The sequence below is a fragment of the Numida meleagris genome, chromosome 3 (assembly GCF_002078875.1).
Source record: "Numida meleagris isolate 19003 breed g44 Domestic line chromosome 3, NumMel1.0, whole genome shotgun sequence".
In the NCBI taxonomy this organism is placed as follows: domain Eukaryota; kingdom Metazoa; phylum Chordata; class Aves; order Galliformes; family Numididae; genus Numida; species Numida meleagris.
This window is the reverse complement of record NC_034411.1, coordinates 27,247,040-27,269,531: the sequence shown is the minus strand read 5'-3', so window position 1 is coordinate 27,269,531 and position 22,492 is coordinate 27,247,040. Positions and strand designations below refer to the sequence as shown.

At 42.8% G+C, this 22,492-nt stretch overlaps 1 protein-coding gene across 1 annotated transcript in view; it reads left to right on the top strand.

The window, feature by feature from the left end:
- The window catches only part of PLB1 (phospholipase B1), an 86,475-nt gene extending 64,697 nt beyond the window's left edge, over positions 1 to 21,778 (top strand). The window contains exons 47-58 of the mRNA XM_021391948.1: positions 1,320 to 1,378; positions 3,069 to 3,112; positions 4,180 to 4,279; positions 5,619 to 5,670; positions 7,719 to 7,799; positions 8,745 to 8,810; positions 9,353 to 9,447; positions 10,623 to 10,704; positions 11,993 to 12,097; positions 13,886 to 13,981; positions 17,470 to 17,544; positions 18,019 to 21,778. Of these exons, the coding sequence (XP_021247623.1) occupies positions 1,320 to 1,378; positions 3,069 to 3,112; positions 4,180 to 4,279; positions 5,619 to 5,670; positions 7,719 to 7,799; positions 8,745 to 8,810; positions 9,353 to 9,447; positions 10,623 to 10,704; positions 11,993 to 12,097; positions 13,886 to 13,981; positions 17,470 to 17,544; positions 18,019 to 18,240 (1,077 nt within the window). The 3' untranslated portion in view covers positions 18,241 to 21,778. The remainder of the gene's footprint in view (positions 1 to 1,319; positions 1,379 to 3,068; positions 3,113 to 4,179; positions 4,280 to 5,618; positions 5,671 to 7,718; positions 7,800 to 8,744; positions 8,811 to 9,352; positions 9,448 to 10,622; positions 10,705 to 11,992; positions 12,098 to 13,885; positions 13,982 to 17,469; positions 17,545 to 18,018) is intronic.

Here is a 22,492-nt window from a genome sequence, read left to right as displayed (position 1 = left end):
AGTTTGATGGCACAGTGTCATGTGGTACGAGCCAGTTTGGGTCAGCTGCCCTGGCTGTACCCCTCCCAGCTCCTTGTCACCCCAGCTCCTCACTGGCAGATCAGCACAAGTAGAAAAGGCCCTGACTGTGCAAGCACTGCTCTGCAACAATGAAAACATCAGTGTTTGTTTTACCAATGCTATTTTCATCCTAAAATACAGAACCATACCAGCTACTATGAAGAGAAGGAACATTTTATCAGTGAAAACAAGGACGCATGTCTTTTTGAATAGTACAAAATGAAGTGAAACCATTAAGAAACGAAAAAGCTGCAAAATAACCTATTTTCATTATTGCTGTCATGAAAGTGAGTCAAGCTGCTGACCTTGCTAGAAGTTTTTAAAAAATAAAATAACAAAAGCATTCTATCCCAGTTCTATGAACACTCAAATCCATCACTGTGTTCTTTGTTCTGATGACTTTCCTCTTTACTAGAACGTAATAAAGTTCACACTGCAGGAAGACTGTTCTCAGCCATGATGCAGTTGGAGATTAATGAAACACTGAGCGATTTAGTCACATCAGTGGCTAGAATGTATCTGTCCAACCTCTCAGCCACAGCGCGTGGTGAAAGCAATAGATATGCCAACACATTTATCTGTTTTGGTAAAAATAAAAAATAAAAATCCTGCCTACACCTCCCTAAGACTGTGTTAGATTTCCAGGCTGGGTCCGACAGAGAAAAGTGGATTTTGCACCAAAGATTTGTTTTCTTGGCAGTTTAAAAAACAGCCCCTGTACTGATTTATTTACAGCTAATACTGACTGGGATTTTTTCATCTGTGTTTTTCCCTGGATTATTAAGCCTCTCAACATCAGCTTTCTTCAGGACATGCCAGAGTGAAGCAGTTTCCATCAGAAAAATCCAGACAAATACAAAGCTGTAGGTAGTAATCTGGTTCCCCTTGATTTGTTGATACTAATATTAGAATAGTAGTTCCAGTGCTGTATGTAGTTCCAAAGACCTTACAGCTCGATGCCTGTTGGATGGACTGTGTTTCCTCTGCTCCAAGGTCTGCTGTCTAGGTGAGCTGCCTTCATGCATAAGGATGAGGCCATGAATTTGAAGCGTGGGAGATGCAGGACTACCCAGAGGCCAGTGTGTGCTGTTGAATAAGGACATGGAATGCTTGTGCTGTAAAGGAGATACTGGAAAAGCTTGGCTGTATGCAGAATAATGTTACTAAAGTTCTTCAACACTTTCACATTTTCTGTCCTCCCTAAACTTGCAGCACCCTGTTCTAGTATTTTAATAAATTATTCTTTTCATCCTTTTCAGACTGCAACAGGAGCCTGCACAACTGACCCACAAGTGGACTGGAGGGGATGTTCCTGGAGGTAAATATGCTCAATTTTCTCTCTGGTATTTACATCCACAGACATGGTTGAAAGTGTGAGTCACGTGGTTGTGTGGTTACATCCTGAAGAGGACGGGAACGAGGTATCTCAGACAAAGGGGTGTGCTACCACAGGTGTAGTAGCTAAATTCTACTCCTATTAAAAAAAACTTCTCCCTGCAGAGAGTACATGTAGGGGCAGGATGCTGAGATCGAGTATTGCGGGGTAAGGGCTTGGGAGAGTCAGAATTGGAAGAGAAAGGGAGCGATATTTGTGGTGTTGTGTTTTTGTTTGTTTTTCAAATGAGAACTGACTGCTAGCAGCAGGGTCCTGTGCCCCAGTCTATTGCTGCTGTTATGACAAACGAACGCAGCGTTTAATGCTAGAGAATCTATGTGAGTGCTAATTGGCATGAACATGGTGAGGGCACCACATGCATATTCAGTGAACACGTCCGAAATAGATTTGCAATTACAAAGTAAGCAGTGACAATATATGCTAGAGTGGATGTGAATTGCAGTGTCCACATTAGAGTGGAAGCAAACTGTCTGCTTTGTATGGGCATAAGTACGAATGGTATATATGATGAGCATGTGCACGTATACGTTCTTTTCTTCATCTTTCTTTTCTCTACTCTGTGCTTCCCCCAAGTCAGGGCCTGACAGAGGTGGTGTAAGAGAGCACTGTTTATACAAACAGACATTATTTGAACGGTAGTGATACAAATTGTAGTGGTATTATTAAGTTTGCTAATGTTCACTGATGAATAGCCCTGTAGTTTGTTTAGAAAACAGGACGAATCTGTGCCCTTGTACCATGTAGATAACGATGATATACTGAACTCCTTGTACCAAGTAGATAAGGAAGTTCTGCTTGAATCAGCTAATTTTGTGAAAGCAAGTATTGTGTGATCAAGGCAAGGAGCTAACTGAGCATGTGTGAAGACTGGGTTCAACCAGCGAACACAGTGAGGAAGAGTACTGACTTCATCCCCAGGCTCTCAGGACCACCACCACAAAAAAACTGAGCGTGTGCAAGGAGGCAGAACCAAATGTTAATTGGTTGGGAGAAGTATTGAATATGTATGTGCTGCCTGGGAAAATCTTTGCATATGTAACTCAGGTAATGTGTATAAGCTGAAGACCCTTTGTACCAGGTATGCGCAATTAGGTGGAAGGATCCACTTGTGCATCTGGCACTGAGAATAAAGAAAGCCTGCTTTCTAACACTCCAACTTGAGTCTCAGGGAGTTCCATGATTGACCGATTTATGGTAACAGTGGAGGCAGAGGCTTTTTTCATCATCAACATCGCAAAATGCCAGATAGGTGGATAATGAGCATTTAATGCAGTCTCTCTTTTATGCACAAATGCACAGAAATGTATTTTCAGTAAGGTCACATACCTTCCTACAATGGGCATCCCAGCATGTCGATATAAAAAAATAATTCTTCCTGTATGCTCCACTCCTAGTTTATAGGCATAGTTTCTATCTTAGCTGAAACCCTGCTTGATTTAATCTGAAATCTCCTTTCAGTACTTTTCCTGAATTCTTTCTTGTCTTGCGGTTTTATATTCTTAGTTCAGTTTGAGGTGAGTAGACCTTCCTGGGCTGCTGCAGCAATGTATATTGACAATAAGAGGGTTGCAGAACTATTGCTACTCAATAATTCTGTTCTTTCCCTTTGTAGTATTGGAGGTGATGGCACCCTGGAGACCCAAACCACTTTACCCAGTGAGTATCCCGAAAAACCATCATGAGTAAGGGGAAAAGCATGTTTTTACTCTGAAAGCAGTCCAAGTGGATGTTCGAAAACATCTGGAAACAGTCACACTTTCCTTGTGAACGGTGGGCATCCCCATCTGTTGTGAATGGGAGCAGTTCACTTGAGTCACAGCTGAAACCCAGATTGACCTTCCCAGCTGCAAAGCTAATTCAGCCCCTCCACATCACAGGATCTGCATGTGGCCATTGCATCCTTTTGTCAGAAATGATGAAGAGTAAATGTACTGTAGGTGGCAGGACTCCATGGCAGATCCTGTTCCTCCTTCATTTCATTGTGCTTTCCAGTCACCAACTGTAGTGCTCGATGGCTGTGGGTAAATGAAGGATTATGAAACAATTAGCAGTCCATTTAGAAAAGATCATTGGTAAGGTTAGGATTTCCTGTTGATTTCTCTCAATGCTTTCAAGCTGCTACATTGTGCTCAAAAAATCTAAAAATACTATATGTCTCTTGTTTTAGAATTCTGTGTAACCAGTCCTTGTAGTTGCCATAGAAACTACTAAGTGGTCAGCGTGACCATAAATTAGAGGGGAATTGGTTGGCAGTGGTTCATCTATTTGTTCGTGATCCACGCTGTGGAACAGTCTGACAATACCTGACACTGTTGGTAATAAGAACTGATATGCTTTGTCTTGTACCATGAACATTGTGCTTAAGGAAAAATAGAAAATACATTTTATTATGCATGCAGCATTGTGAGTGAGGCTTTATAAAGAGGTTTCAGATGGCACTACAGGCACAGTAACAATAACAGTTTTGAGGCATGGTGCTTTGCTGCTGAGGGTTTCACTGAAGCCTATAAACATGGATAGAATTCACTTCCCTGCAGTAAATATGATCTTAATGGGTAGATGGGGGACTGGGAGGTAGAAGGTCATCTTTGGAGCATCTGCTGCCAGGCCCTCGTCCTTGAGGCCAAAGAAAGAAATGCTTGTGTTACTGAAGTCTCCAAAGCAGGTGTGTCTACTGCTAGTTGTACTGTGGATGGTTAAGCATTGTGTCTTCTCTTTTTAAGATATCTTGAAAAAATTCAGTCCAAACCTCTTTGGCTTCTCCACTGGCAACAGTAAGGAAGCGGCTGGATTCAATGCCGCTGAGAGAGGGGCGACTTCGCGGTAAGTGCGACTGAAGCCAAGAAAGGGCAGAGGGGTAGGGGAGGACTGATGCACTGGCAGATCATTTTTGAGCTGTGTTAAGCCTGAGATAATACTGATGATCTATTTGTATTGTGCATGTTTCTGTGGTCGAATTTCTGATTATGAACTTTTTTAAAGACAGCATTTTGTGATTTAATTTTATTCTTTTTTTAAATTTCTAAATTATTTTTCTAAAATAGAAACATAACTAAGGCATTAGCTCAAATGTTCTGTGCAGAAGACAAATGAAGAAAGGAGGTTTCTATGAGTACCTTTTTCTGCCCAGCCTGCAGTTTGCAGCTTCCTCATTCACTTTCAGGCTGTTTGTAATGAGAAAAAGCTGATGACCCTCTGAGTTATTCCTTGATTTCTGGGAAATATGCCTCAAACTAACAAACAGAATCTCACTGTTACCTAATTGCACTAAAAGCTTTCCTCATTTGCAGTGTAAAGAAAATGAACTGAGTGAGCATCTGGAAAAAAAAAATCCATTTTCCTCTTGAAGGAAAACACTTGTCTGTTAGGAACAAAAATATATGAGTTTGTATTGCATAAGCTAAGCCTGCTTTATGGATACTCACAGAATTTGTTTCTAGGACTTTGTGACCACTTTAACAGTCATCAAATTTTCTGTAAGAGCTTTTCAGGGCAGCTAGAAAAGCCTGTGTAGCTACTGTTCTGTGAGTGACCTGAACTCAGTGTGATTCTGGGAGAGCAAATAAACGTGGCCATGTTTGCGTAGCTGCTGGCAAAATGCAGGACTCATTAGCTCAAGCGCAATCTCATCCCAGTATATCAGGAACTCACGTCTCCAGCTGGTGTCTCAGCACGGTTTGTGCTTTGCTCTATGGATGTTGCATCCTGCACAGATCTGAGCTCCAGCCCAGTGGTTCCACAGTACAAGCAATATCCTCCAGAGAAGCTGTAGGAACTGAAGGCTGGATCAGGAAAGCTGGTTAGGTGCCCAGCTTCTGTGTAAACACTACTAGATTTCAAAAGGAATTATGCAGCTAAATATCTCTGTACATCTGGGCATTAGTGTTTTTCTCCAAATAAAATGCACTTAAGCCTACTCTGAGATGGGAAGAATCCATCCCAGTTGACTGCCACTTGGCAGCCATCCTAGCTGAAATCCTTTTAGATCAGATTTTTTTTGTGCAACTGCTGCCGCTCTGGTCACTACTCTTCCTTCTGAGGCACCACTTTTTCTGTATGGGTTTCTGCCACTCCTAACATTCCCTGAAATGAGGAGTGCAAGCAAAAATGATGATGAGCTTTCAGAGCATGCATCTAAAATCCTTCTGTCCTCTTGCTACAGCAATATGCCAGCCCAAGCACGTGAACTGGTGGAGCTAATGAGGAGCAGCTCGGTAAGTGGATTGCTCCTAAGAAACAAAGGAGGGGCCTCAGGTTGCACCTCAGTGCTCCCATGGTGCCAGTTCATGGGGCAATTTGATAAAGTTCTTTACTGATAGGAGAGAAGTCAGTGTCCTCATCTCTGGTGTGTTTTCCAAGATAAGTGACTAAGGATCGGTCACTATCGTCAGGAGATTAAGTTTGGTATGCAAATCCATCCAGGTAGTGTGCAAACACGCAGGGCAGAAGCTGATGCATCTGGGAGTTATGAGAATGGTAGTGGGGAGGAGAAGGAGATCTGGAGGATCCAGGGAAATCACGGGGGTGTGGGTGAGCAGCAGCATTCAAAGTGGAACTCGTAAAGGCCAAGCGCAAAGTCGCCGGAGCAGGGGCCTAGTGACCAACATCAGTCACGTTCTTTGCTCCAAGTATGGGTCTGAGGAATGGCAATACTGGGAAAGGGGGCATGAAATCCTACCAGGAGATTAGGCCCCCTGAAACAGGCAAGTGATTCATTGGTGGCCAAAATCCTCATGGTGGAGTGAATCCCTGCTGCGCCTCAAGCTTTTAGGGAATTGGTCAGGGATTTAGTACTGTGGACCAACACGCTGTTCCTGCTCCACTGGGGGCTGCAAAGTGCTTTTAACACAGTGGACAGTGCTGAAGTTTGGGGTGTGGGGGGAAACGTGGGAGAAAGCTGAGGCTGTCCTGCTCCAAGCGTGGTCTGAATTTGTTGCGGTGGCGACTGTCAGTGTGATTTGTTGCTTCATAGAGTGTCCAGTAAGGGAATAGGAGAGCCTGGTGCTCCTTGGCTCAGACTGAATGGAAAAGAAAGGTACTGAATAAGCAGGATTTGTCAAAGCACGCATCCCTGTGTGCCAGCACTCCCGATGGATGCTGCACACTCACTGTGCTGTCAGTTACTCTGCGCTACCAAATGTCTGGCAGCGAAGGGAGCTGCCGTGGTTCTGCAGTGAAGTACTACATGGCTCTAGATCTCGGTTTTATTCACTGCTATTTATGCATCTCTAAAAAGAGGGGGAAAATCCCTGCCACACTTTGTGCCACGCTTTCTGAGCAAAGCGTTGCTTGAGGAGGAGAATTCAGACCCGTGGGTGATTCCCAGGCCCTTCCTCTATTTGTGGGATCCTTTCGCAGCTGTTTGTTATGTAAATGCACCGCTCTAAAAATAGCTGCCTTTGACTCCTTTCTTTGTTCGGAACGCTACAAAATGTTTTGCTGAGCTCCAGCTCTCAGCAGCGCCTATTGTCAGCGCGGTGACGTGGGTGCTGCAGCTGCCCTTATATGAGCTCGGTGAAGTCACAGGGCTCACGGACTCTGCTATTTTAATCCGCTCTCTGGTCCCTGGGGTGCCTCTCACCCTGCCTGCCCGTGGGGCAATGCCTGCCCAGCTGGCAGGGTCTCCAGCAGCACACTTCCCCGGTTCTCACCAGCCACTCCAGCAACCCCAGCTCTGTCCCCACAATGCCCCAAAGCCAGTATCTGTTTCAGCACACCTGCTGGCACGTCTCCATGCTCAGCTGCCCTGATGGTTCTTGTTTGCTGAAGGGGATTTCCTTACAAAAGCCAAGGTGAGGTGCTAGCTAGGCTAGCAAGCAGTTCTCACGTTCCCCCAGACAGATGCTTTTCTTTGATAGGACAAGGGAGAATGGCTTTAAACTAAAAGTGAGGAGATTTAGTTTAGATGTTAGGAAGGCATTTTTTACTCAGAGGATGATGAGGCAGTGGCACAGCTGCCTAGAGAAGCTGTGGGTGCCCCATCCCTGGAGGCATCAAGGCCAGGTTGGGTGGAGCCCTGGGCAGCCTGAGCTGGGGGGAGGGAGGGGGGTAGCCCTGCCCGGAGCAGGGGGTTGGAAATGGGTGGGCTTTAAAGGTCCCTTCCAACCTAAGCCATGCTATGATTCTGCTGTCTTAACTCACTGTGCCTCTTTTGGGCTGCTCTGCTATGCAGTCTGCACCCCCTCTATCCCCTCTCTGTAAATGTTACCCCTTGAAGTCTAAGCAGCAAACACATAAATCTGTTTATTTTATGTGCCACCAGAGGATTAACTTCAAGGAGGACTGGAAGCTGATCACTATCTTCATTGGAGGCAATGACCTGTGTCAGTACTGCTTGGATAAGGTTTGTATCTCTGAAGCAGGCATGCTTGTTTGGGCACTTGGCAGGAGCCCAGCCCTGGAAATTTAACCTTTCTCTCTCTCCATGAGCCAAAGCTCCTCTTTGTTTAAAAAGCACTTAGGACTACAATTCCTTTCATCTGTGTTGTATAAGAAAGAAGTACACAGCTTCTAATTTTGAGGCACTGCAGGTCTGGAGTAATGCACGATTTAAGAACCAGCAATCTGCCCCGTACTGAACAAAACAAAGTATAAACCGAAGAGCTCTCCCAGTTTGACTGGACAAAGCACTCAATAAGTGCGGTGTCTTATGTTTGTTGTTATGGGGACACAAGGGAAGATTTATTCTGGAAAAATATCTCCATGCAATAATTATTGGAGGTGTCTCTTTCCTATCTTAGAATGACCCCAAAATGAAGTAGCATCAGTTTAAGGTGAAAAAAGATGTGTTATATAGCTGTTGGTGGTCATTCCCTCTGAAAAGGTTCCCATAGCACACACTGTGAAGGCCTGAGCTCCAGCTCATGGAAATAACTGAGGATTGGTCTCTCAGTTTTGGTCTGTTTATTTCCTTTAAAGACTGCTGCATGGAGTCTTTGCCCCCATGGCTAAACCTCTATAACTACGCTCAGAGTTGTTTTGCCTATGGATTTTGTTTATTCATCAAGGGAAGATTATGCCAAGAACTCTTACATACCTCTAGATTTTCTGTAGAGATAAAGTGAATGTGTTAGTGCTCATGTTCCCATGGCACTGTACAACCTTTGCACACGTGGGAGAAAACCTCTTGTTCCAAAAACGTATCTGCCATCAGCAGCAGAAAGGAGCATTGTGTTGGTGTATTTCCTCGTGCACCACCTTGCCACTAGGGACTGCGCTGTGCAGATGAAATAGTCAAACTTCTGGGTTACTAAAAGAGGACTGATCTTATTTTATTTTAATTACATAGGAAGCATATTCAGTGCAAAACTATGTAAAACACCTCCAGGAGACTCTGGATATTTTCTACAAGGAGGTAAGCTTTAAAGATATCCTAGCAAACTATGTTCCTGGCAAGCACACTTGTGTTTTTCTCACCTCTGGTAGACTTTTAGTGATTACGTTTCATGCAAGATTATCTTCCAGATAGCTGAGATCATAATGGAGCGCTGAGGAGCAGTTGAACAACTGTGTTAGATAATGCCTTGAGAAAATGTACTGTAGTTTCAGGACAACCGAGTTTCATAGTGTTTTTGCTGTGGATCAAACATATTGCAGCCTTACTGCCAGTGCTGATGGCTGAACCAACTGTGCAAAGCTTCATTTACCCTAGAGAAAATGGAAATGCCTCAGGGAGTGAAGCAGCATTTCAGCTAGTTTGGACTAGCTGCCAGGAATTTTTTTGGCTGACATCCACTATATGTCTCTCTCTTTTTATACATTACCCTTCCACACGCTATTGGTTGCAGTCAGTGCAGTCTGCACTGACTCACTGACCTACGGCTGGCACTTCTTTCTCTCTTTGTAGTGGTATCATGTTCTCTGACTCGGTATGTCTGCTTATTATAATCCCTGCAGCTCCCAAGAGTCTTTGTCAACATGGTGGAGATACTTGAGATTTCTGGACTGCGTCAGGTGGCAGCGAGCTCTTCGGAGTGCGTTCTGACAGGAGAGTAAGTGAGCACAACAGATCTTCACCTTTAAAAGATTTTGGGTTCTGTTTCTGTTTGTTTATTTGTTCTCATCAATCTAAACTGTTGCTACAGTAGGGATAGCCACACTGACCATTCTGAGCTACTTTTATTGCTGCCTTGACATGAATACACTCGTTCACACTGAGTTTCTATTGCTGCTTCCAATCCTTGAGCTAAAAGGCATGCACCTGTAGATTGTGGTCAGTCATTGCCTTCCTTAGCTCTAAGGCAGCATACTACGGCATAAGTCACCACGCTGCTGCCTTACTGCTGACCTTAGTGCCTTTTCTGCCTAGCCATTAGCTACTCAGCAGCTCAGGCTGACATCCCCGACGCCTATCTGTGTATTCAGTGCTGCATTACCTATTGTGTAGGTTGGGCTGCAGAAAGCAAGACCGGGAGCTGCATTTCCCACCAAATGGAGGAGACCAAAATCATAATTCCAAGAAGACTGTGGGACTTGTTTGTAGCTGTGCCTTCAGAGGAGTCAGTATGGATGTATTTATGTCCATGTAAAGTGGGCATAAGGCTCTCTAATCTAGTAGAGAAAGTTATAACAAAGACCAGCGGTTGGAAGCTGATGCCTAATGAATTCAAATGAAGTAAGAATACTTCTATTCTACTAATAATAGAAGTGATTAACTACTGGAACACACTAGGAGGGATATTAGTGAATCAACTGTCTTGCTTGATGTTTTCATATTAATTCCTTCTTAGAGAATGCATTCCAGTGAAGCACAAGTTACTGCTTGATATGACAGTAAGAGAACGAAACACAGTAGGCTGAGGAGTCAGATCACATGAACAATTTCTTTTCTACCTCTTAACTCCTAGATTTCCAAAACTCTCCTGTATTGTCAATATGTAGAGTGCTTTTATTCAAAAACATGATATGCTGCTAATGTGTGGCACAAGTGTGTTTGTGTGTGACATTCAAGACTTGTGAATCCCTCAGCTCTTACTGGCTGTGGCAGGTGTTTAGTGAAAATGAAGTCAATGAGGACTTTTTTTTCCTGAAGTATCCATGTCTTAAGTCAGCAAGAAGGCTCTCCTGCCTGTAAGTTTTGAGCAGCTATTCTAAGCTTCTTGGACCAGACACATTACTGAAGCACTGCTTAGGTTGGCTTTTAATTTCAGTATTTCTTTCTTTGAAGGAATTTTTGCCCATGTTTCTTAAACCCCAAAGAAAATTCTTCTGATCTACAAGAAATTAAGAGAGTCAACAGAGATTTTCAGGTAACAGTTTGATTCCGTAACTAGTCATCTTCATTTGTGTTTCTTTTTTTATCTCTTCCTTCAATCCCCTTTCTCTCGCACAAAACCTCAGAACTGAGAGGAGTGACTGGGGAAGCAGCTTGGCTACAGTTTAATTAAAACTCCAGCCTGCTAGCTGATTAGCAGCAATGCAAGTCTTTCTGCCTTAATGTTTTGAGCTTAGTTCTGAGCTCGACTAGTTCTCTTTCCCATTGCTGTTTGGACATTTGGAAAGGAGTTGCTGGTGATGGCTGTTTTGTTGGCATACAACCATTATACATCTGATGGATACCTCACAGGAATTGACATGCCACTGCAAGGATAACAAATTAACTTGCATCAGAAGTTTTGTCATAACTCTTAGCAAAGCAAATGAATTAAACTAACCTGATATTCCTTTCTTTTACCATAGGCTGAGAATTAGCACACAGATAGCTTACTATGGGTCAACTCATTATCTGAGAGTAACTTTCCATAGCCTCCGGCTAAGGATTCACTCAAATCTAACAAAGGCTATAAACAGCCGTTGGAGCAGAAGACTTTTCCGTCATTAGTTCTGTGAATGCAGGGATCACCATCAGATCACAGTATGTTCTCCTGTCCCCCTGTTCTTTCTATGGCAGTAGATGTTGTCTGATGGACAAAGCTCAAAAAATTCATTTTGGAACACACCCACGTAAACTCACCCAGGTGGACATTTTTCTTTATTAGAGAGGTGGGGATAGAACTGTTCTGAGATATGACAAGCTGGAAAATATTCAAAAGACAGTTTTATTATCTGTATAATTGTCTGTACCCATAGTTTTCAAAAGTAGCAAGTGTTTTTTCAGTGCTTATATTTTATTTTACTTCCAGCACACCTTTCTGAAAAATCAGGCATGTTCCAAACGCTTCACGTTCACATTCCTAATTATCTGTCTCTTCTAAAAAATTTGGCCTTATTCCTTTTCCTAATTCTCTGTACGTTTTTTCTTCTTGTGCTTATGAAGCACTGATTTCTGTAAGATACAAACCAAATTTTTTTTGGTCAAAATTAAGCAACTTTGTTTTTCCAAATGTCCTAGCTTCTTTACATTTTTCTTATGAAAATATCTTCCAAATTATTTTCTTTGCCATTCTCTGGACTGTTTAATACTAATCAGCAGGATTTGTACTAAGTTATGTGCACCTACATTAAAAAAATGTACTCTGCATATTTTTACAATAGCTGTTAAATGGTAGATGAACCTTGCAAGTTGTTTTCCTGTTTCCAACCATGCAACTCCCACAGGCTGAAGCCTTACAGCTGGTCAACAGTGGTCGGTACGAACAGCGTGAGGACTTTGCAGTTGTTGTGCAGCCATTTTTCCGAAACACCATTTTGCCTCTGGACAGCGTGAGTCCCATTTGTTTTTCCCATCATGCAAGGACCAGTATCTTGATTTCTCTAAGTCAGTGGAATACATGCGGCAAGGACTGTGTTTTCTTTATTTGCACAGTTTAGAGGCCACAAGGTAGAGCCTGTAATAAGAGTGACAGAGGAGAAGAGAGGAAAGGCTGTGCTGCCTGTGGATCAAAACAGCTTTGGGAAACATTCACAGTGGGCATGCTGCACCTAAGCACCTTCATGCTCCATCTGAACTGTGTGTCCCCTTTTGTTCCTGCTGTTGGAGGGCTTGGTTGGCCTTCACCACGATGTTCTGCTTTAGGTTGCTGAGCATGTTCAGATTTTCTTCACATGGAAATCAACATGCCTGCCTCACCAAAGACTAGAAACAAGAAGCGGCCTTCGAAGCCAAGGGCTGATTCTCCCTTCTTTTACTCAGCTCTAACATTATATATGTTGCGTAGTTAAGGATACAAATTCTCAGCATGAATTCTGGTCAGAACCACTCAGTTCTGCATAATACTCATCTTTTTGTTACAGCATCCTTATTTTGTTCTGCCAGTCCAAATAATGGTTACAGTTTTAATAGTGATAAGGCATATTTAACCTAATTCTGACTTTTGCCTCTGTTGGATAAACCCACAGTTTTTGATATTTCCTGAAATTCAGCACAAATTTGAATACCTGAAAGAATCTGAATTGTCAAAGTTTAACCAGCGAAGATAAGTGAACAGGTTTTTTTATGTGTTCTGTTCAAGGTAGAATAACGGATCAATGGCAGGATCCATATAAGAGCTGTGACTGTTGGTTTAATGATAAGTCTAGATTTGTTACAGATTTGTCCGTAGTTATGAGCACCTAAGTTTGTCTGCAGTGTCAAAATGTGAACAGATTGCCTTTAGGAAGATCACAGAACAGTAGGGATTGGCAAAGGCCTCTGAGATCATCTAGTCCAACCCCCTCCAAAGTAGGTTCCCTACAGTACGTTGCACTGGAAAGTGTCCAAGTGGGTTTTGGATAATTCCACAGAAGGAGACTCCACAGCCTCTCACCATCCTGTTCCAGTGTTCTGTCAGTCAAAGTAAACAAGTTTTTCGCCATGTTCATATGAAACTTCCTATGTTTCAATTTGTGCCCACTGCTCCTTCTTCTGTCACTGGGCACCACTGAGAAGAGTCTGGCCCCATCCACATGATTCCTGCCCTTTGGATATTTATAAGCATTTGTAAGATCTCTCGACCCTCTCTTCTCCAGGCTGAACAGCCGCAGGTCTCTCAGCCTTTCCTTGTACAGGAGATACTCCAGGCCCCTCGTCATCTTTATGGCCCTCCACTGGACTCTCTCTAGAAGTTCCCTGTCTTTCTTGAACCGGGCAGCCCAGAAACTGACACAGAACTCCAGGTGTGGCCTCACCAGGGCAGAGTAGAGGGGAGAGAATCGCTTCCCTCAGCTTGCTGGCCACGGTCTTTGTGATTTACCCCAGGATACCATTGGCCTTCTTGGCCACAAGGGCACACTGCTTGCTTATGGGCAACCTGTTATCCACCAGGACACCCAAGTCCTTCTCTGCAGATACCAAAAAGTGTGAAGTGGGTATGGCAACTACAGTGCACTATTAGATACAGTATAGAATCATAGAATCCTTAGAGTTGGAAGGGACCTCTGAGAAGGAGGAAGTGTTGGAAGGGCCATCTAGTCCAACTCCCCTGCAATGAACAGGGACACCTCAGCTAGATCAGGTTGTCAAGTCTCAAAATGTGAAGTATGTTTAGAAATTTATTTTGCTTTTTATTGCAGAACGGCAAGCCAGATCTGAGTTTCTTTGCTGCAGACTGCTTTCATTTCAGTGAAAAAGGCTATGCTGAGATGGCTATGGCACTCTGGAATAATATGGTAAGAGGCTACAAAGTAGATCCCTATGTGTTTGTTGTAGGAGTTCCAACAAAAGATCATGAGAAAGGATGTTTGTGTGAAACAAAACAGTAAGCAAGAGATAAAACTGTTATGCTAACAGGAGGAGGACTGGTGAACTCTGAGATCCTTCTTTGTCTGCACTGCTTGGGAACACAATCCTGTTGCCTAAAACAGTATAACCCTTTGCTTATCACCTTTGCTTATGAGAAATTCTGAGAGTTTCAATGTACTCTGAAGAAAAATTCCTTTCTGCTTTGGTAATTAATATGCACTAAGGCAAAAATCAGCTGGGTTAAACATGCAGTCCTGTATGTTTCCTGAAAAAGCCTGCTGAATGAGCTTGCCTTTCTTCATTGACACCTCCTAGACTTATTATGAAAACATATGTGATTTTCTTTTTTCTACCATTAAAGTGTGGGCATGTTGTACCATCCACTCAAATATCTGAGGCAATTCTATCAGAGTCACTGAAGCTAATGGAGGACTGAAATTGCACCTATGATTCCTCTGCTTGCAGTCATGTTCCTTCCGTCATTTTGAGGGAAACAATTTTTGAATAGTGCTGGCACAGTGTATAAGAGGCATATGCTGGACTTGATAACTCCAAGGTAACAGTCACTTTTGGAATGATGTTATTTCCCACAGTGGAAAAAAGATTATGGTGCTTTCATGCCACAGCAACATTTCCTCTTCTTGTCTCATAAACACCAGTTTACAAATGCATTGTGCCAGCAGAAATGCTGTATCCTGGTTTGTGCAAGAAACAGACATAAATGGAGGATAAACTATTTTCAGTTTAAGTAAAAGTTTGAGCAAGATAAGAGACAACATACTCCATAAGGAACTTCAGCACAAGGACTAGGACATCCAGGAGAGAAATCTATGCAGTTGCTCACTATAACATAGGAGCTGTAGTTCCGGGGTTATGGAAAACAGTGTGTGTTCGTGTGTAGAGTAATTGATTTGTGCACACAACAGATCTGCCTATTTTTCAACATCAGGCTTCATGGTGTGGGACTCCAGATGATGGCAGCCTAGTAGGCTTCTTTGTATAGTAGCTCTAACAAGGCTCATGGTGGCTCAGAACCCCCTGGCAAAGGTAATTAACATTCAAATAGTGCATGGATGGAGATCCCAAGAAGAAAAAGAGACAGTACCTGGGCATATGGTAGCCCTAAATTGGGTTTGTTGCCATGTGATATTCCTATTAGCCATTACTCATTCCTGAATCACATCAGTCCTTTTTCTTTGCCACTGGAGCTTTATTCTGTCCAGACTGTCACTCATTTCCCACATATAAGAATATTGACACAGCTTTCTACTGTGTACTGGGGATCGGATTCTTAGTAACGCAAAGCAAACTCTTCACTTCCATAGAGCTCTGTCAATTCATGTTGATTGGACTAGTTCCTAGTTAAATCTACTTTTTGTAATACATCCCTTCTTTTCACTCGCTGTCCATGTATGGAGAGGTTGTGCAAGCTTACTGTAAGGCCGTATTGTTTCGCTGTTCCCTGAAGAGCTCAGCAAGAAGTAGGCTTATGGCCAAATGACATATATTCTTGTCAGTCTACACAAAGGGCTAGACTGTGCCTGGCCACTGCGTGGGTATGCAGGGATGGGGATGGCTTAAGGATCCTCTTCTTCACCCTGATGTTCTCTGTCCTTCCTGCCTCATGAAAAGCAGCGTGCTCCCACCCTATGAAGTCAGAAAACTCTTTTATATTAACAGGCTCCTACTGGTCCCAAATCCACCCTGTCAGTTCTCTGGCCCAGGAGAAGAGCACACAGACAGCATGTTTAGCCTGTATTATGCTTCTGTGTTTGCTACCTGCTACCAGAGGAGCTGCATGTGTCTTCCAGAAATTGTCCTGTACACTCATGGACTTGGAGATGCTGTCATCTTCGAAGCTCAGAAGATAATGCTCCTGAGGTACCAATCACATAGAGTCAAACTGAAAAAGACAGGCTGTAGAATTCTGCACCTTATTGTCCTTTGCCTGGGCATTATGCCAGACCCCTTGCCAAGTGTTCTGGCACAGAAAGTGTTACAATTTTCTACAACTAACCAGTTAGGCTGCAGACAGAACGCTACAAAAAATGAGCCACATATCTTACAAATAATTACATCAGAATTTGAGCTTTTCCCTTTAAATGCAATAAAACTGGCAAATTCCGTCCCCACAACATTAGCAAGCAGGCAGGCCAAATGATTAGGACTCACAGGTGTCCAACAGGACCTCGTAATAACCAGTAAAACCTTACCCTCTGGTTTGCTTCTCATCTTCTCTGCACTTCTTAGATTTCTTTCCTTCTCATATCTTTAATACATGAGGCACCAGCTTCTTCATCTTGTGTTGGTTCATCTCTCCCCTTTGATTTTTTTTCTGTTTCTATTTCATATGAAGAAACCAGAGACAGAAAGTATTCTTGTACTGGAATTTTATTATTTAGATTTTTTCTCCATCTTTTTTGGTTTTGTCAGGGTATCGTTTCTCACCAGCAAACAGGTGACACTTTAGTCATGTGGGACAGTAGATGTGCGTATAGATGACAGCAGCAGCAACAGTGGTCCTCTGTGCTGTATACCCAGAAGTGCTGGGTGACAGTTGTGCCATTCTCTATGGGCCAGTCCTCAGGTCATTACTTCAGGCATGTCCATACACAGCTGTAAACACTTCAGTCAACATGACTGATCAAGCGTCTACTTGTTAGCTTAACTATGGTAACAGATGGTATGTGCACTCCTAGCCAACTACAAATGCTGTGCCATTTGCTTGGACGTATTTTATTTTGCACCTGAGATGGACTCAGGGAGAGCCTATGGTCAGTTAATGCAGCTTAGCCAACAACCGTTGATATAAGAGGCTCTATTTAATTCACTTCTTGCAGTCTTGTGAACTTAGCCTTAGCTAAAACTCCCAGGGAATTTCCTGTCTGAGTGTAGACTGCAAAGGCTGGTACTGTCTCATCCTGCCCTTGCAACTCCACATCATTTCTGAATACGCTTCCGTCACCATGACACCTAAGCTTCTTTCTTTCAGTACCGTGCTAAGTAATGTGACTAACATCTCTTGTGATCTTTTTTTCTTTGTGGTTTATACTGTCATTTGAGACATCTATGTGGGAGAACTGGGTGTATAGTGCATCACTTTGTTGTAGCAGAATATTTAAAGTATGTGGTAGTCAGAGCTATTTTTTCTCCTGCGCTCTGTGCAAAAGGAGGAAAGGCTTCTCCTGTTCTTTACTTCCTGAGTTCTTTTTCTGCAGACAGTGCGTCAGATTCTCAATGTCTTCAGTTCATGAGTGTTAAAATGTTTGGAAACTCTCCTATGATGCACCTTCTCCCACGTTTCTTCATTGCTGCAGGCACCAAAAGATTGGATAAAAAGTTGTAGGCACGCAAGTCAGGAATCTGAGGAGGAAAAAAAATCCTCATTGTTTACTATTGCTTTTCTCTTCCTCAGATGGAACCAGTTGGTGAAAAGCAGACTTACAACAACTTTACCTATGACAGATCAAAACTCAAGTGTCCAAACCCTGTGAGTAAAGGCCATACTCTCCTTTAACCACATTTATTTTTCTACTCTGTTCTTATTGTTTCTTGTTGTTTTTTTTTCCAAGAATAGCTTTGTAAAGGTTTTAAATAGCAAAAATATGCTGCTGTTTATTACACATTGGAAATTCCTCAGAAGTTTTAATGCAAAAGATCTAGTGCAGTGGAAAGTCTCTACTTTGAGCCGGTTTTAATGAGTCTACATACTTCCATTTGGTTGTCTGCAGCAAACAGATTTGGAAGTGATGCCATCACTGATGTTTCTGAGATGGCTCCTCTTTTTTCTTCTAGGAGCATTCAGGCAATGGGGCAGGAAACAGTTTGGGCTAAGACAGAAGGCAGAACAGTTGACTGCCTGTGTAGAAATTGCCTCCCCTCTCTGGAAGGGGTGATGTTATGCTGTCTGAATGCTGCCTGTGAGTTGTCTGTGGTCAGTAAAACCTTTGATCTCCCTTCGTAGGAGAAACCCTTTCTTTCCACACTGAGAAACAGCGGATTCAGGAATTCAGCTCTCAACCTGAAGAAAACGGAACCTTCAGTCCCCTACTGGGCTGTCATTGTGGCAGCAGTAGCTGGAGTCCTGGTGGGTTCTTTACTCCTCTGGGCTGTGTCAGGAAGAAGAGCCAGGAGACACCAATGTGAAGTCGATGCAGAAAAGAACATGAAAACAACATCTCTGTAAAGCCAGTGGAGCAAAACATCTGTCTCTGCAGAATTAGAAAAACAGTTGGACATTCATCAAACTTCGTTTTTAGCCAGGAATTTTTGGGCCCACTAATACTGATCAGAAATGCACTGTAGGGCTGGCTTCTGCAGATCAGTGAGGTGGACGATGGAGTTCAAAATGTTAAAGCTTTTTCACGCTGGGATGCAATTCTCAGTTTCATGAATATTATACCGGACTTGTTCATGCACCTTGGCACCTTATTTGCCCCTTTTTTCCTATAAAACTCTGTGTATAAAATGTTAGATACACATCCATGATTGTGACCTGCTATTCCCCAGTGGTAAGGTGTGATAAAGAAGAAAAGTGATTTCACATGTTAGATTCCAGTGAGACCACAGAGCTGAAGGTCATAGCAGAACCTTTAGGAAAGCACACGGGAAAGTGCAACGCCAAGGAAACATCCTCTAACACCTTCTGATCAATCATGTAGTGCAACAGTCTGGCTCATGTGGGACCTGTGGTGGATTCAGTTCTCCCACATTGGAATCACTCTGGTTGTTCTCTAGGGAAGAATTTGCAAAGTTTTTTCAAACTTCTTCTCAGGAGTTCAGAGTTGATCTTTCCTGGAAGTTAGACATTCCTTGTATGATGACTTGCAGGTCATTTCCTATGATCTACTAGCATGGATGATACTGCATATATTCACTGTGGTCTTGTTTTTCAGTACCTTTATTTTACATGCCAAATACTTTTAATTTTGATTTTGTTGAAACTAAACTGTAGTTTGTAATGGCATGACTTTTTTTTTTTTTGTGAGACTTCTACATTTCCATTCAAGAAATGCAAATAAGCAGAAAATTAAAACTGTTGCAGGGGAAAAAATTGTTCTGGGTTTCTTAAATCTAGTCATTACACACACACACACACACACACACACACACACACACACACACACACACACACACATAAGGTATTCAGACTCCATTTCGCTTGTTGTTCTGGCCAAGATAAAAAGAGATGGGTAAAATACAGCGTGTGTAGTCAGGAGCTGTAGCTCCACTCATCCCTCCTTTGATCTGCTCTCAGAGGTTGGACTGTTAGTGGTAGGACTGGTGTTTGCATGAATCCTATCCACAGGTGTGCCTGAGCATGGCAGCTATATATGCAGCCCCAAACAGAGATACATTTGAAATGCAAAACAGAAGCACCTGTATCTTGTTTCAGTGCAGCTCAGGCGTAAGCTCAAACAGCGCATCTCTGCTGCTCTTCCTGTCCCCATCTTCAATGTGCGTCATTATCCATCTAGCTGATGTTTGAACTGCTGATGTTTATTTAGTTCAACTATTGGAAGCAAATGCATCCTTGAGCATGTAATGCAAGACGTCTTCTATATTCCAGCATGTTCCACAGCATCGTTACCTCAGATACGTTATAAGGTATGAGGAACTTGAGCAAATATCCCAGTGGGTCATGAAGGTGACAATCTCTTCTCATTCCTAAATGTTGTTCTCACAAGTCCTCTTCCATCCTGGATACCCATAAGTCATGCAGCCCCTGGCTTGGGAAGGAAGAAAAAGATACCATTCTCTGTGGAACCTTTCATCAGTACTGGGTATGTTAAAGGAATCTCAAAAGAGTATTTCAGTGCTGATGTTCTTTTCCATATTATGTGTGTGTGCGTGAAGTGGGGTGAGCATTCTAGAACATGAGCCAGAGCTGCACTGTTCTCAATTCAGGTTCTTCCAGCCTGGAGATGGATGCAAACCTGTTTTGGATTTCATGCTGGTGTCCCCTATGAGAATAACTCGAGGGCCCCTTCCTTATGTAGGAATCTGAATTATGTTCTGAGCTTCTGAAAGCCAAGACATTGGAGGTGCAGCCAGTTAGGAAGTGAGACAAAAAGATGGCTCTTACCTCCTCCAGTTTTTTGAAGGATGCTAGTGGAAATTATTCTTGCACGGAAGCTTGGGTGACTCCGGATTGTACTGCAGCTACTCAGTTCCCTGAAGTTCCACTCAGCTTTGTGAGAAATGCTGCCTTTAATGAAGCTTTCAGAAACCGAGCCTGTTGAGCTTAAACTATATTGGCTCTGTGCTGCTTCTGCAACAGGAGCCTTTTCCTCTTGCTTCTCTGGGTGCAGCTCTACTGTACTGTTACAGCAGGAGCACATAGGAGATGGTGCCGGAAATCGCGTGCTCCCTATTTAGCCTGTGGAAATATCTTCTGGCATGTTTCTGGTGTAGACTGAAGAACGTGATAAACTGCACAGACACTTTAAAAAAAAAAAAAAACAACAAAAAAAACAAGCAAGAATCATGCAATTTTCAGCTGTTCCACAAGTGAAATTGTTTCCTTGAAAATATTGATGCCAAGTACTCTCTCTGTGCTCATTAAGTATAGGTAGGGTTAAGTTGAAATGAATGACAAATTATTAGGTCTGGATCTTTGTCTGACTGCACTCAGTGTAGCATTAAATCAGAATCTGTGCATCCTGTCTGTCAGTTGTCTGTTTTCCCTCTTTCCTTAATAACACACCCTTGGTTTCATTGCCCTATGGCATGTTTCCTTGCTGCACTGCTGGGTGCATATTGCTTGCTGATGCACAAAGGAAGAGAAGCATAGGAGGAACTTCAAGTCCGTGTTAAAAAAAAAAAAATAATAATAATCATGAAATGGATGGTGTCCTAGCCCAGGATTTTACTTCAGACAGTGGTGATCTCACCTGCTGCTGAATAGCACCTCTTATGTCTTCTGAAAACTGGCTTAGCTCTTGCACTGGGGGAGAGCTGCAGCTTAGTGCACATGGACGGCTGTTGACCAAGGGACTGCCCAGTATGGGTTATTGCTGGGAGAAGTGCTGTGCTGTTGCCTGGCCCTGTAAACTGATCTGGTCTTGAAGGGAAGTAGCAGAGCCTAATAACTGTTGGCAGTTTGTCTACAGCTGAAGCAGCAGCTGAATTGAAGTTCTGTCCTTTTTGTCTACTGATGGAAAAGCCCTGGATTTTTGCAGCTCTGCAGTTGGGTTATTCATGTTCCCTGAGGTATTTAAAGGATTTGCTATTGGTGGGCCACAGGTTTGCAATACTTGCGTTTTTTTTATCCATTTTGGAACGAAAGTATCTGGGACTTTGGGAACAGCAAGAGGAAAAGCTATCCAAGAACACCTCGCAAATTACTTAAAGGAAACACATTTTCTGGGAATCACAGATCTCTGAGTGTGATTCCTAAGAACTATCATGTTAAAACTATTTCTATCCTGAGTACAGAGTTTGCTCATCCAGAGAGCTGAGTATTATTTCTAACAGCATTAGACTGAATCCAAAAAAGAGTGTGGTGGAAGAAGGGAAAGAAGCTGGAATGTTTAACATTGTACATGCTGAGTATCTTCCATGTAATTGTCAGCAACTGGCCCAGATGTTGCACTACCTTTCACCTGTTGAATTCCTTTCTGAGCACAGTCATTTTCTCTTATATAGTTTAAAACTCAATGCTATCAACTTGTAGATGACAAGCGCAAAAAAAAAAAAAAAGCTGATTAGCTGTTTTGATGAACCTCTCAGCACAAAGCAGAAATGGTCATTGTTCTGTTCTTGCCCATCACAGAGAACACAAACGAAGAGACAGAAAGCCCATGGCTTGTGCAATTTGAGCAAGTTAATCCAAAGAAATATAGGAGAGCTTATTTGAGGTAGTTGGCACTACCTGCTGGCTGGAGGCTAAAGGAAGTTGCCTTATGGCTTTCCATTCCTGTGTAACTGCTTTGTGACCGTCAATCATAACGCAATTGTACGTAGATTAACTTATGTGGGTTTTACTGAGAAAATTGCATTCACAAACTTTGTGGTGTGTTTTTTTTTTCTATTTACAGAATTTGTAGAGGTTGGGTATGAAAATGTGCTCATATCCTCTGCTGGACAGAGTATGGGGTCCACAAACGTGTTTCAGTGGTAGAGTGCTTTGTGGTCTCCAGGCTCTCTGCTTCCTTACTAGAAGGGTTTAAGAGTCCCTTCGGACCAGCACTGCTGAGTGGATGTGGCTCCGTGAGAGGCAGGAGAGGACTTCTGCCATTGATCCACGGGTTAACCCTGAGGTGAGATATTTCAGGTGGAGAAACCAGCCATTTCCAAACACCTAATAGTGCTCTCTTGTTGCTGTAAAGCGATTATGGATGTGAAGGAGAAAAGTGGCCTGTTGCCTTGAAGGTGTCTGTGTTATAACTGTCACAGATTCTTTAAAATTCCTTTCTGTCTTAAAAACTAGCCACGAA